The sequence below is a fragment of the Balaenoptera acutorostrata genome, chromosome X, assembly GCF_949987535.1.
Source record: "Balaenoptera acutorostrata chromosome X, mBalAcu1.1, whole genome shotgun sequence".
Taxonomy (NCBI): domain Eukaryota; kingdom Metazoa; phylum Chordata; class Mammalia; order Artiodactyla; family Balaenopteridae; genus Balaenoptera; species Balaenoptera acutorostrata.
Genome location: NC_080085.1, coordinates 34210531 through 34223362, shown reverse-complemented (window position 1 = coordinate 34223362; position 12832 = coordinate 34210531). Strand labels below are relative to the sequence as shown.

The following is a 12832-nucleotide window of genomic DNA, read 5'->3' as shown; positions in this document are numbered from 1 at the left end:
ATTGGCAGGTGGATTCTTAACCACTGCGCCACCAGGTAAACCCCTACAGTTGGTTTTAACAAGTGTTGAATGGAAATCATCTCTGCTAACAAAAGAAATAATGGTAGATACTCCACCCTCAATGAGGTAGAGCAAAACTCCCCACTCCTTAAGTGTGAGCTAGGCACAGTGACTTTCTTCCAAATGGTAGAGTATGGAAAGGGGGAAAAAGAGTAACTTTATAGTGAGAAATCTGACAAAGTATCTCAGCCAGGTAATCCAGGTCAGTATCAACAGTGATTAGTCATATTGACAGTATGTACTCTTCATATGATGTGATGAAAATGGCACTTAACCTCTTAGATCTTCCTCCCCAAAACACATAACTCTAGTGTAATCATGAGAAAAACATCAGGCAAATCCCAATTGAGGGACATTGTACAAAGTACGTGACCTGTACTCTTCAAAACTGTCAAAGTCATCAAAAAAAGGAAAGTCTGAGAAACTGTCACAGTCCAATGAAGTCTAAGGAGACATGACTACTAAATGTAATGTGGTAGCCTTAATGAGATATTAGGTAAAAACTCAAAAATTCTGAATTAAGTATGGACTTGAGTTAATAATGTATCAATCTTGGTTCATTAACTGTAACATACTAATGTACCATACTAAAGTAGGATGTTAGTAACAGGAAAAACTGGTTGTGTGGTATATGGGAACTCTATGTACTATCTCCACAATTTTTCTGTTCTAAAATTAAAAGTTTATTTTAAAAAAGAATAAGCCATCAATTTCTCATTTGATTTTTTATTTAGTTAGAGTTAATGTTATATGTTACAGCTGTACAGCATAGTGATTCACAATTTTTAAAGGTCATACTCCGTTTATAGTTATTATAAAATATTGGCTATATTCCCTGTGTTGTACAATATATCCTTGTAGCTTATTTATTGTATACATTTTAAATGGCAGGTTTATATTTATTTACCCTAAATAGGAATACCCTTATCCCAATGACAGGGCTAAACTCAGTGACCTAAACTCATTATGTTTTTGGTTTCCATTCAAACCCTCCTGGAATACCAGCTCTCTTTGGTAGCAAACTATAAAGCCTGAAAAGTTAATCATCCCTAATTTCCAGGGTAGGGGGTGTTCTGATCAATTTATTCATTTAACAAATATTGACATAGTACCTCCCATGTGCAAGAAATTAAGAAAAAAGAAATACTCTACACCATAAGAAATAATGTTGCCAAAAACATACCTGTTACACTTTACAAAGCACTTGAATGTCATTTAACCTTCACCACTTGACTGAGGCAGATATCTTCAATTCTGAAGAGGAAACCGAGGCTCAGAGAGAGCATGTGAATTGCCTAAGGTCACACAGCAAGTGTCTAAGCCAAGACTTCACATAGGACTAACCTCAAATCCCCTGCAATAGAAGGCAATAGCTAAAAGAATAGCAAGAGAGTGATACAGTTTAGTATGAAACAGAAATTGGAAGAGGTGAAAAATCCTGAAAAGCTTCATCAGAAATAGAAATTGAACACAAATAGAGATGTGGATGTGGAAGGGATGTTTAGGAACATTTACCACCCAGCTTCATTATCAAGATTTGGGTTCCTTTTCAACCCAAAGGGGTCTACCCTAGAGAAGTCCTAGTATACTCCCTAGAAATCATAAACTCCTAATGATTGTTTGTGGAATGATTAGATCAATGAACTCACCCAAGAATTCTATACATCTCCATGATGATGTTTGGAGAATGGGAATTGAGGTGCAGAGACAAACTCATTTCACTGAGAAATGAGAATTGGTAATTTGAGGCAAGAATAAAAGTCTCTATACTCCTGGGGGGAAGAAGATTGATTATTCAGTAGGCATGGTAACTAGTAACTACCAGCACCCACTGCTAAACCTATTTGATCAGTGGCAATTCACCTTAGTCTAATTATCAATAAAAACTCAACCTCTTTCAGGGAACATACTTCTAGAAGCTAATTACAGTGACAGCCTCACACAGTTCAAGAGCAACCAATCAGCAGCAGATGCATTGCAGTGACTATGCTTCTTAGAGGCCATCAACAACAGTCTCACCCAAATAGCCATGGTCCTAAGGCCAAGGTCAACCACTCTGCTTCTGTACCCAAAGCAACCATCAAACACCACCACACTTCCCAAAAAGACCAGCAAGCTGTTTCACTCATAAACTGTGCTTGACTAGTACTGCTCTCTCTTACTTTAGTAAGAAATGAATTCAGGTTTTTGTTTTACATATTGGATGACAGTCTAATATTTTGAAAGAGGGAAAACCAAGTCTCTTCCTAACTTCTCAGTGCAACTGTAAACAAATACATTCCCCCTAAGGAACGGAAACTACTCCAAACTCCAAGAGTTCAGTTGCAGACACTTGCCAGAGACCAGTTCAGTGGGTGAGAAAAATACTAGATTGGCTACATCTTGCTTCTCCTCAAACTAGCTTTATGGTACTACAGATCATCACAGGAAAGCATTCATACGGTACAAATTCATTTATGACAAACTGCATCACAGACCAGAGTAACATCCCAGGAATCAGAATCACCTTGGGAATGGTTTTTTAAAAAATACATACCTAGGCCCCTCTCCAAATCAATTAAAATGGAAACTTCATCAGATAGGACCAAACAGCTGTGATTTTAAAAGCCCCTTAGTGATTCTGATGAGCACTCCTCTAGTTAGGAATGACTAGCAAGGTCTCCTAAGAGTGACAAGGCCATTTTGGTTTACTAAGAGAGACTGGAGACCTAGCCTAAGACTTCTGGGCAAAGCAGACCAAATCAGGCCCATGCTAGATATTCAATAGCTAGATATGCCCTAGCTATCTCCAGATCCAAGAGACTCAAGATGAACCAGGCCTGCTATTATACAGAGTTCTCTCTGAATCAATGGTTCCCAATCCTACTTGCACAGCTGAATCACCTGGAAGATCATTTTAAAATTATGAAAGCTGGCATCCTCCTCCAGGCCAATTGAATCAGAATCTCTTAGGGTGAGGTCTAAGCTTACAGTATTTTAGGGCTCCTTAGGCAATCCTGATGAGTAAACAGGGTTGAGAACCACAGATCTAGATTGCTCACCTAGTACCTGCACCTGACCCAGCCCATCTTTCAGTACAAGGCAACTGCAATTTCTCCTAAAACAGATGATGATGAAAAAGCCTGTCATACCTTACAGAAAGCACAAAGAAAATCTTCCACAGTAGAACTGTGACCCTTAATTCTATCACCGAACTATTTCACATGCTTACATGTTCAAGTGATCAAATAACCAAAGGGAAAACAAGAAAAGCCCTCTCCTATCTTTCCCCCTCTATGTCCTCTTCTTGACGAATATTGGGGCTCTATATAAAAGGGGACAAAAATGTTCAGCCAAGAATGAAAAGCATTCAGTCAAGGCAAGTGGGATAACAGCCAAAAAAGGAAATTTAAGAGCAGTAATCCAACGATCTGCCTGTCATGAAGAGATAACCCAAACTGGAAGCTGCTGTAATGGGTCCAAAGGAGAAAAAGACATAAGAATATATTTCTAAAGTGCACTTCAAACTGGTTTAGTGGTGCATTAGTCACCTATGTCAAAGGTTTAACATGTTTAAACAGAGAAACACAGTCACAGATGACTTTCAATTCAAAGCACCTTCTGAAGTGCTTACTTAAAACCGGACATAATGCTGAACAGTCAACGAATCATAAGTAATGTAGTTCACGATAGGGTCAAATCAAGAACTTCAGCTATAATTAAAATTTAGAAAAGTATTTCAATACTTTTCACGGTAGGGTCAAATCAAGAACTTTAGCTATAATTCAAATTGAGAAAAGTATTTCAATCTATCTGGATAAAAAGTCAGCTAGTTTCTAAGCAACTACTAAGTGGAAAAGACTTAATGTTCTGCAAATGCTGTAAAAGGTAGTACCCATATCCTAACTGCATGTTGCATGGATGAAGTTGCTTAAATAAGGGAAAAAAAACTTTTCAAATTACAATGTACAAGTCTTGTAATAAACACAAAGGGTTATCATTGTAGTAACAGAAAAATAGCAGAGCGATGACTCGTCTAACATCAAGCACCCCACTCCCCACCACACTTTGAACTCTGCTGCTTCCACATTAAATTAATCCACCAAGATCTGAATTAGGTCAGAAGACACATGGGCCTCCACCTGGTGGGAAGAAATTCGATGAGCAGAGAAAATAGCAGCAACCTTCAGAGCTTCATTCCCATTTGTCCAACTCCAGTCCCTGGTGACCAGATGACCTTAAAGAGGATGTGCTTTCATAAGCCTGTTCCAACCTAGAACATTCCCCTTGACATCCAAAAGCTTTTTAAAAACTGAAAAGTAGACACCAATATCTATTAGAATAGCCCAACTGTTGCCATCTCAGACACTCTATTCAATCACTCACAATCAACTACGTATTTAATTAGTACCATGCAATGTAGAGATACAGATATAAAGGACTTCCAGTTAGAGATGATGGATTGAACACATCCATTTACCTTGGCTATCTCCCAAAACTCCACTGAAATGACACTAAAAGGATTTTTTTAACCCACAATAACAATGAGAATGGACGAGGAGACAACTGCAATGACATTTTGGGAGCTCAGAAAAAGCCAAATCCTATGGCAGCTGTGAGAAAAGTCAAGAATAAAATATTTGCACACAAGCACCCCCAGAAGGCAGCTCCATGCACTCTTGGAAGTAGGGATGAAAGGGGGCTAAAATAAGGAGAATCTGGGAAAAGCTTTTTGAAGAGCACTTAGATCTCCTCCAACTTCCAGTCTCTGCCTTCTCCCCCATTCCAGCATGGGTTCAGAGATTTATTTTCCAGGGAGAGTGAAGTGAACTGGGGAACCAAAGCATGGTGAACATTGGATTCTACACTTGAAACAGGAGCTTAAACAAAGGTGCATTTATACTGCATGTGGGGACATCCATATCCCTAACCTTCTTCATCCAGAGAGAAGATTGGAAGATTCTTCTATAGGAAATCTGATTAGACCAAAGGAAAAGACCTAAAGAGATTGACCTTGGTTCCAAAACTCAACTGCCCAGCCAAATCACCCAACTTATAATCAACAACTCCCAGTAAGAGCTTCCAATCAGCATTTTTAGTGCTCCACTCTTAAACAACAAAGAGCAAATGGGTACCAGAAATTTGAGGTAAGTCTGTAGTATGCCAGATAACAGAGAAGCTTGGAGGAAACAGCAAAAAGAAGCAAACTTTTAAAAAAAATCATTAATATTGTCAGAAGGATTTTTAAATATTACATTTATGACACAGCAGGATGCTAGAAAAAGAAATGCTTAGGCCTCAACAGAGAGCTCCTAGATATCAACATATAAAACAAATGAAAAATGCAATAACAGGCAAGGTAAGCTGGGAGAGATCTCCCAGAAAGTAGAACAAAAAGACAAAGAGAATTAGAAAACAGAAGGGGAGACAGAGGATCTAAGAGGTCCAGCATCGAAACAGAGAACAGAGAAAATGAAGGGAAATTTAAAATAAAACAAAACAAAAAAACAATTCAAGAAAATTTCCCCAAACGGAAGGACATGAGTTTGCAGATTGAAAGGGTGCAGAGGAAAGAGATAAAAATAAACATACGCCAAGGGGTAGTATTGTGAAATTTCAGAGCACTAGGAACAAGACAGAGATTCCAGAAGCTTTCAAAGAACAGCAGAATTTAAGAAGAATCAAAATAACATTTGATTTCTCAACAGTAACAAGAGCAAGAGACCTGGGGAAAAGAGGAAGTGGCAGCAAAGTTCTGAGGGTAAATGATTTACAAACTAGAATTCTATACTCAGCCAAACTATCAAATTAAATGCAAGAGCACAGTAAGATCTGCACACCTGCAAGGTCTCAAAAAATTAACCTCCCATGCACTCTTCTCCAGAAAGTTACTAGAAGATTTGCTCCACCAAGAAAGAGGAAGACTGGACATCTAGAAAACCAAGGATACAACATAAAAGGAGACAGGATTCCCCAGGATGATGGTAAAGGGAGATTATAATGATGCCAGCTGTTTCAAAGGCCCGGAGAACACTAGCCCAGATTGAAGGTCAGAATGCTCTGGGACAAATGTCTCTAAGAATAGGAAACTGATAGGATACACAAAGTGTTTCAATACACTAAGTGAAGATATGCAGTTCTTGGGGAGAATACGGGGATAATTTAGTGATGAATGAAGAAAATTAACAAGCGAAGGATAAAACAAGGCAATTTTTAACTGAAGGGAAAAAAGATGTGCAAGCAATCATAATAGACACACTACATGGTTCAGCTGTGAATAGGCTTACCTAATTGCATTAATGTGATCACTGACTACTGCTCTAACCAAGATGATATATGATAATGATAAACTGATAAAAGATATATTAGGGTCTACCCAATTTAGGAAAGATGGGAGTGAGGGAGAAGGTGGTAGGAGAGCTAGATCTTGATCTTCCATAGTAGGAAGACAATATATAACATCTAATACTGAAAAGTCCAGTAGTAGTAGATTAACTACATTACTTAGAAATGAAGGTAACATGCTAAAAGCAGCAGCTAGTAAAAGTTGGTAAACATTCTACTGAAATACCTGGCATATAAGACATTCAATGAATGTTTGTTGAATTTCACTGATATGCAAAGGAATAAGTATAAACTTTAGTATGTGCCCAAATTCAAACAGTGTAAAACATTAGGGGTTGTTCTTTAAGACTTTTTCCCCTGTATTTAACCCAAGTACCTAAACTTTCTGGATGACAAAAGAGAAGAAACATTTTGACTATTATTTCTTTCAATCTTCCCCCAAAAAAGATTAGTGATGCTTCCCAAATTTTAAAAAAATCACTAATATTTCACTATAAGAGAATTTGATAGCACTATTGATAAAGCTAACTGCCTCCCTGGATAATCAAAGAAACCAAATCCAATATACACTGGAATGAAGCAAGGATATTTCTCTTCACAGTATTATTTAGTGGATGTAGCTGTAGTGGATTTAAATCTAAGCTCAGAACACAGATGAGTGTTTAAAATACATTAAAAAATTTCTAAATCAAAACAGAATTTACCTTATCTACTGTATAGCACAGGGAACTCTACTCAATACTCTATAATGGCCTATATGGGAATAAAATCTAAAAAAGAGTGAATATATGTATACGTATAACTGATTCACTTTGCTGTACACCTGAAACTAACACAACATTGTAAATCAACTATACTCCAACAAATTTTTTTTAAAAAATGGAATTTACCTTGTAAGCATCATATTGATAGTTTTCCTGTTTGTTGTTGAAAAAACTGTATTTGTCATGGAGAGATATTTTTGTATTAGGGTAAGATAGATATCCTTTTAATTCAAACATAGCAAATTCAATTCCAATTAAAATTTTAGGTAACTAAAATGTCCGGCAAACTAGCTGATCATAAAAATATAATAATTGAACTATCATTAGGATAAGTAAGTCTTATACAGTCCTCTACTCCACCTTTCCACACATCACTGTCAGAAACACATTGAAACTACCACAGGTATACCGGAAATATCATTTTAAAAAGCCTCCCAATTGAGATGAGTTGAAATAAATACATGAGCCCAAGAGTAGTCAATAAAATTTCATTTATTCATTCATTCATTAAGTAAATACTTCCGGAGTAAACCTGTTATGTGCCAGGCACTGTTTGCTAGTCTTAAAGCACAGGATAACTTACTCCTAGGTGTGTTTTTTTCCTCCTCTTCTATAAACCTGAAAATGAAACATACAAATCAAAGAGAATAAAGGAGCCATTTACCTAACATTCAGGTGACGCTATCTAACCTGAGGACAGATCGTCCCATCCATTTCAACACTATTATATAAAGAACTACCTACCTTTGTCTTCAAGTAAAGAATTATGGTACACCATGGAGAATGTTTTTCTTCTTACTTGCGATTGTGTTGAGAATGCTTGGGTATGGTGGTTCCAAACAACAGTATATATTGGGAGTTTTGCATAAGACTCTCTTTTTCTACGTAGGACTTACTAGTATACTATGTAAAGTTCACTAGTGCAGAGGTTGTAGGCACTGTTGACATTTTGAGCCATAAAACTTTCTTGTGAGGGGCTGTCCCGTACCTTGTAGTATGCTTAGCCGCACCTGTGGCCTCTACCAGCTAGATGCCAATAGCACCCCACTCCCAGCAGTAACTAAAAAATGTCTCCAGACATTGCCAACTATTGGTGGGGGAGGCAAAACTGTCCCCTGTTGAGAACCACTGCTTTAGAGTAACATCTCAGAGAGGGAGAGTGATTATAGATAGAAGAGGAGGCCAGATAAAACAAAGATCTCTCTTTCATAACTGCAGGTACATCAATCTCTTGATGCTACTGGTCTACCACCATTTTAAGCTCAAATGTCTTCTAGCCCTAAATCTAAACTGAGGTAAGGGAAGAGAAGCAGTCCCATTAAAATGATTCACCGAGAACAGGAAGGAAAAAAATTCTGCCTAATCTTTCCTCCATCTTCCACTTAAAAGAACACCAAGATCATCCTCTTTGTTAATTACCTAACATAACTCCAGAAGTTCTGACAAATATTTGAGTACCTACTATGGGCCAGACAGTTCGAGGTGCCAGAGAAAGATAAATTTATCAGCTGCATTTACTGAATTGTTGTCACTCTTATAGACAGTGTTTTCTTCATAGTTTTGCATTTGACGAAGGATTCTTAAATATGACACCAAAAGCACAAGCAACAAAAGAAAAATAGGTAGATTGGACTTTATCAAAATAAAAAACGTTTGTATTTCAAAGGACACCACCAAGAAAGTGAATAAACAACACACAGAATAGGAGAAAATATTTGCAAATGATATACCTGATAAGAGACTTGAGTCAAGAATACATAAAGGACATATACAACTCAATAATTTAAAAAAAAAACCAAAATAAAAATTGGGCAAAGGATATGAAGAGACATTTCTTCAGGGAAGATATACAAATGACCAATAAGCACATACAAAGATGCTCGACATCATTACTCATCAAGGAAATTCAAATCCAAACCACAATGAGATACCCATTAGGATGGCTAGAATTTTAAAAGTCAGATAATAACAAACGTTGGCAAGGATGTGGAGAAATCAACATACTCATACACTGCTGGCAGGAATGTAAAATGGTACAGTCACTTTGGAAAACAGTCTGGCAGTTCTTCAAATGATTCATCACAGAGTTACCATATGACCCAGCAATTCCACGCCTAGGTGTATACTCAAGAGGAATGAAGACATGTTCACACAAAAACTTGTACATAAATGTTTGTAGCACTGTTACTCATAATAGCCAAAAGACAGAAACAACCCAAATGTCTAGCACTGGACAAATGAATGAACAAAATGTAATACAGGCATACAGTGGAGTATTATTTGGCCATAAAAAGGAATAAACATGGATGAATTTTGAGAACATTATGCTAAGCAAAAGTAGCCATTCACAAAAGACCACATACTATATGATTTCATTTACATGAAATGTCCAAAAAAGGGAAATCTATAGATACAGAAAGTAGATTAGGGCTTCCCTGGTGGCGCAGTGGTTAAGAATCCGCCTGCCAATGTATGGGACACAGGTTCGAGCCCTGGTCCGGGAAGATCCCATATGCCACGGAGCAACCAAGCCCGTGCGCCACAACTACTGAGCCTGCGCTCTAGAGCCCGCGAGCCACAACTACTTAAGCCCGCACGCCTAGAGCCGGTGCTCCGCAACAAGAGAAGCCACCACAATGAGAAGCCCGCACACCACAACGAAGAGTAGCCCCCGCTCGCCGCAACTGGAGAAAGCCCACATGCAGCAACAAAGACCCAACTCAGCCAAAAATAAATAAATAAATAAATAAATTTTTTTAAAAGAAGAAAGATTAGTGATTGCTTGGAGTGGTGGGGCATATTGGGAGGACAAGGGGAATGACAGCTAAAGGGTATGGGGTTTCTTTTTCAGGTAATAAAAATGTTCTAAATTTGGGGTGATGGTTGCACAAATCTGTGAATATACTAAACCCACTGAATTGTACACTTTAAAAAGGGTGAATTATACGTTACGTGAATTACTTCTCAATAAAGCTGTTTAAAAAGAAAAACAGCATTTAAGGTACAATGGAGAACACAGCATTTGGATCATGGTTTATTAATGAAAATGTCTTGCTTAAAATACCCTTGCATCTGGAGAGATCTCATTCTTTGGTTGTGAAGTATGAAATGATTATTGAAGGCTATTTAAACTACTGAAAATGCTTTAGGTAAACACTTTAAGACTATGGAAATCTTGGAAGTAGGAAAAAATTAAAATGCAGGCATCAAGGAACTTCAGAGGACATAAAATTCTGTGCTTAAGATGTATCAGGGTGCATTAAGTAATTAGATTCATGAGGTGGGGGGAAGGTAAGCCAAGAAGAGTTAAAGAGCTCATATGAAAAGGCTTCGTCTAGAAGACTCCCTTCTTTACCAGCCTGCAGTGATGCTGAAAGATTTTTCAGGAAGCTAAAAATAATCACCCATATGATTTACTCCAGTAACAAATAGGAAGTCAAGTAAATACTAAAGGGCCAAACACAAAGAGATTTAATGAAACAAACAAAAATAGCTAAGCCAGTTCCGAGGAATGGCTACTGGGAAGTTTCAGCAACCAGCATGCGTTATTGCTTTTTCCAAGAAGAACATAATATAGGATCTGTGCAGAGCTCACAATTCCACTGCTGAAATTTTTCAACCTGTGCTGTTTTCAGTCCAAATAAAGTCCATTTCTGTGGTTGCCTTGTGTGATATACCTGTTATTCTATCTTATCTCACTGCAGAGTTCTTGGTATGCCTGGTCTCCAGAGTCCACAATTTCCCGACCTGAAGAATCACCAATGCCAGTGACAAGGAATGTCCGCGGGGGCGGGGGGCGCATTAGGGATTTTTTTTTTTTAATCCTAAATAAATCTCAGTTCCTGCCCTGGTCATTACAAACAGCCTGTTTCACCATCAAGCCGAGTCTGGGTACCTCATAAAGCACTGTGCCCCAGTTTCAAACCAAAATTAGGGCCAATTAGGGCTAATTGGCAAAGAAAAACAACCAAAGGCCGGATTGGCTTTTTCTGCAGAGCCTCAGGTTTCAAAATGACTGCCTTGAAAGCTGAAATGACCCAGATTATTTGTGTGTGTGTGGGGGGGGTGACAGACATTCATTCTCCTTCAGTGTGGCTGTGGCTTGGTGTAGGAAAGGAGAACTTGGGGAGAAGGGAGTCGTCGACATGGAAAGAGAAATAATGGGGAATGATCTTTAGGTACCACCTACTTCAAATGAATCACTGCAGTGTCAGCCCTGCACTGATTCCACGAATTGCCAAACAGGATGAGGTAAGGCACAAGCCTGGAGCACCCCCCGCACCCCACCGCCCGCCCCGCTCCTCCTCCTCCCGCGCGCAAAAGCGCGCATAGCTGGGCGAAGTGCACCACGCAGCCCCCCAAGGCTTCGGCTGAGGGGCTGACGTCATCCTTCTGCATTGAGCTTCAAGGACCGGTAGCAGCACCAGTTAGATGGGGAGCAGAGTTGAGGCGCTATTGCTGTCACCAAGTGGCTGGGGTCCTTCCCCAGGGCTCTGCGGATTGGGTTTACGCAATGACAGAAAGATAAGTGTAAGGGTGCAAGGGCGTGGGAAAAGGGTCCTAAGACCCATCTCCTGGGTCGCCGAGAAAGCGCAAAGATGCCCCTGGGTTACGTAAGACCCTCTCCCCTCTGTGCGTCTCCGCGCGGCAACGGCGCCCGCCCCCCATCACTGCGTTTGGAGGCCTTTGGTCGCCCTTGCCCAGCCAGGCAGCTCAGGGCTCCCAGCGCCTGCCTCTCGCAGCCCCGCGGGGTCGGGAATAACTGGGAATCTGGGATTAAACCCTGCGCTCTCGCGCCTCCTCCCAGCCGGCCACAGGTTAGTTCCAAGAGACACCGCGAATGGGCTGCTAAGGGAGGGTGGGGAGGGGTGTCCAGAGTGGAAAACAGACGAATAAACCCGCAACTTTCCCCAGAGGCTGACCCTAACCCGAGAGTTAAAAAAATAAGTCAATGCATTAAAATATTTTGGAAAGGTCGGCAACCTGCAGTCACCGCCACCACGCAGCCCCTTACACCCTGCACCGGGCGGGGTCCAGGGTCTGAGCAGCCCCAAGCCTGCACCCCGCCATCCTGCAGCCCCAGCCCTGCGCCTGTCTCCTGAAGGAGGGGACCGAGATTTGATTTTTGCTTTGGGTTTTTTCCTCCCCCTTCCCTTCCCGGAGCATCACTACACTGACCGATGGACGGCGGCCCAGCCGCCGGTCAGGCGTGGCCACTCACCCAGAAGACGAAGGAGTAGATGATGAGGAGGGTTTTGAGACAGGTTATCACAGGTTTGGTCTCCATTCTCCTCGATGCCATACTACAGAGCACCGGCGGCGGCGGCAGCGGCGGCGGCGTCGGCGGCGGCGGCGGCGTGCGGCGAGCCGGCGCGCGGGAGGGGGGAGGAGGCGGGGCGGGGCCGGGCGGGGCGGAGGCGCGTGCCGCGAGAGGCCCCGTGAGCGCGCAGACGAGACGTTGCGTGTGCGTGAGCGCGCACTCGGCAGAGCCCCCGCTGAAGGAACAGGCCGGCAGAGACTGCGCATGCGGAGAAGGCCGCCCGCCTCCGCGAGCCCGCGCAGGCTCAGACCCCGCGCCGAGGAGCGGGGCAGGGCACCCAGGAGGGAGTAGGAGAACCTGGATGGAGGCCGGGTCGAAGGTCAGGGCCTTTTCGTGGCCGCCGTGGCACGTGAGTTTCTGCTTT

The 12832-nt window shown here is 41.1% G+C and overlaps 1 protein-coding gene across 1 annotated transcript in view; it reads right to left on the bottom strand.

Annotated features, from left to right (window-relative positions):
* Positions 1 to 12535, bottom strand: part of TSPAN7 (tetraspanin 7) — a 140558-nt gene extending 128023 nt beyond the window's left edge. Inside the window, exon 1 of the mRNA XM_057537924.1 lies at positions 12370 to 12535. Within this exon, the coding sequence (XP_057393907.1) occupies positions 12370 to 12450 (81 nt within the window). The 5' untranslated portion in view covers positions 12451 to 12535. The remainder of the gene's footprint in view (positions 1 to 12369) is intronic.
* Positions 12536 to 12832: the final 297 nt, after the last annotated feature.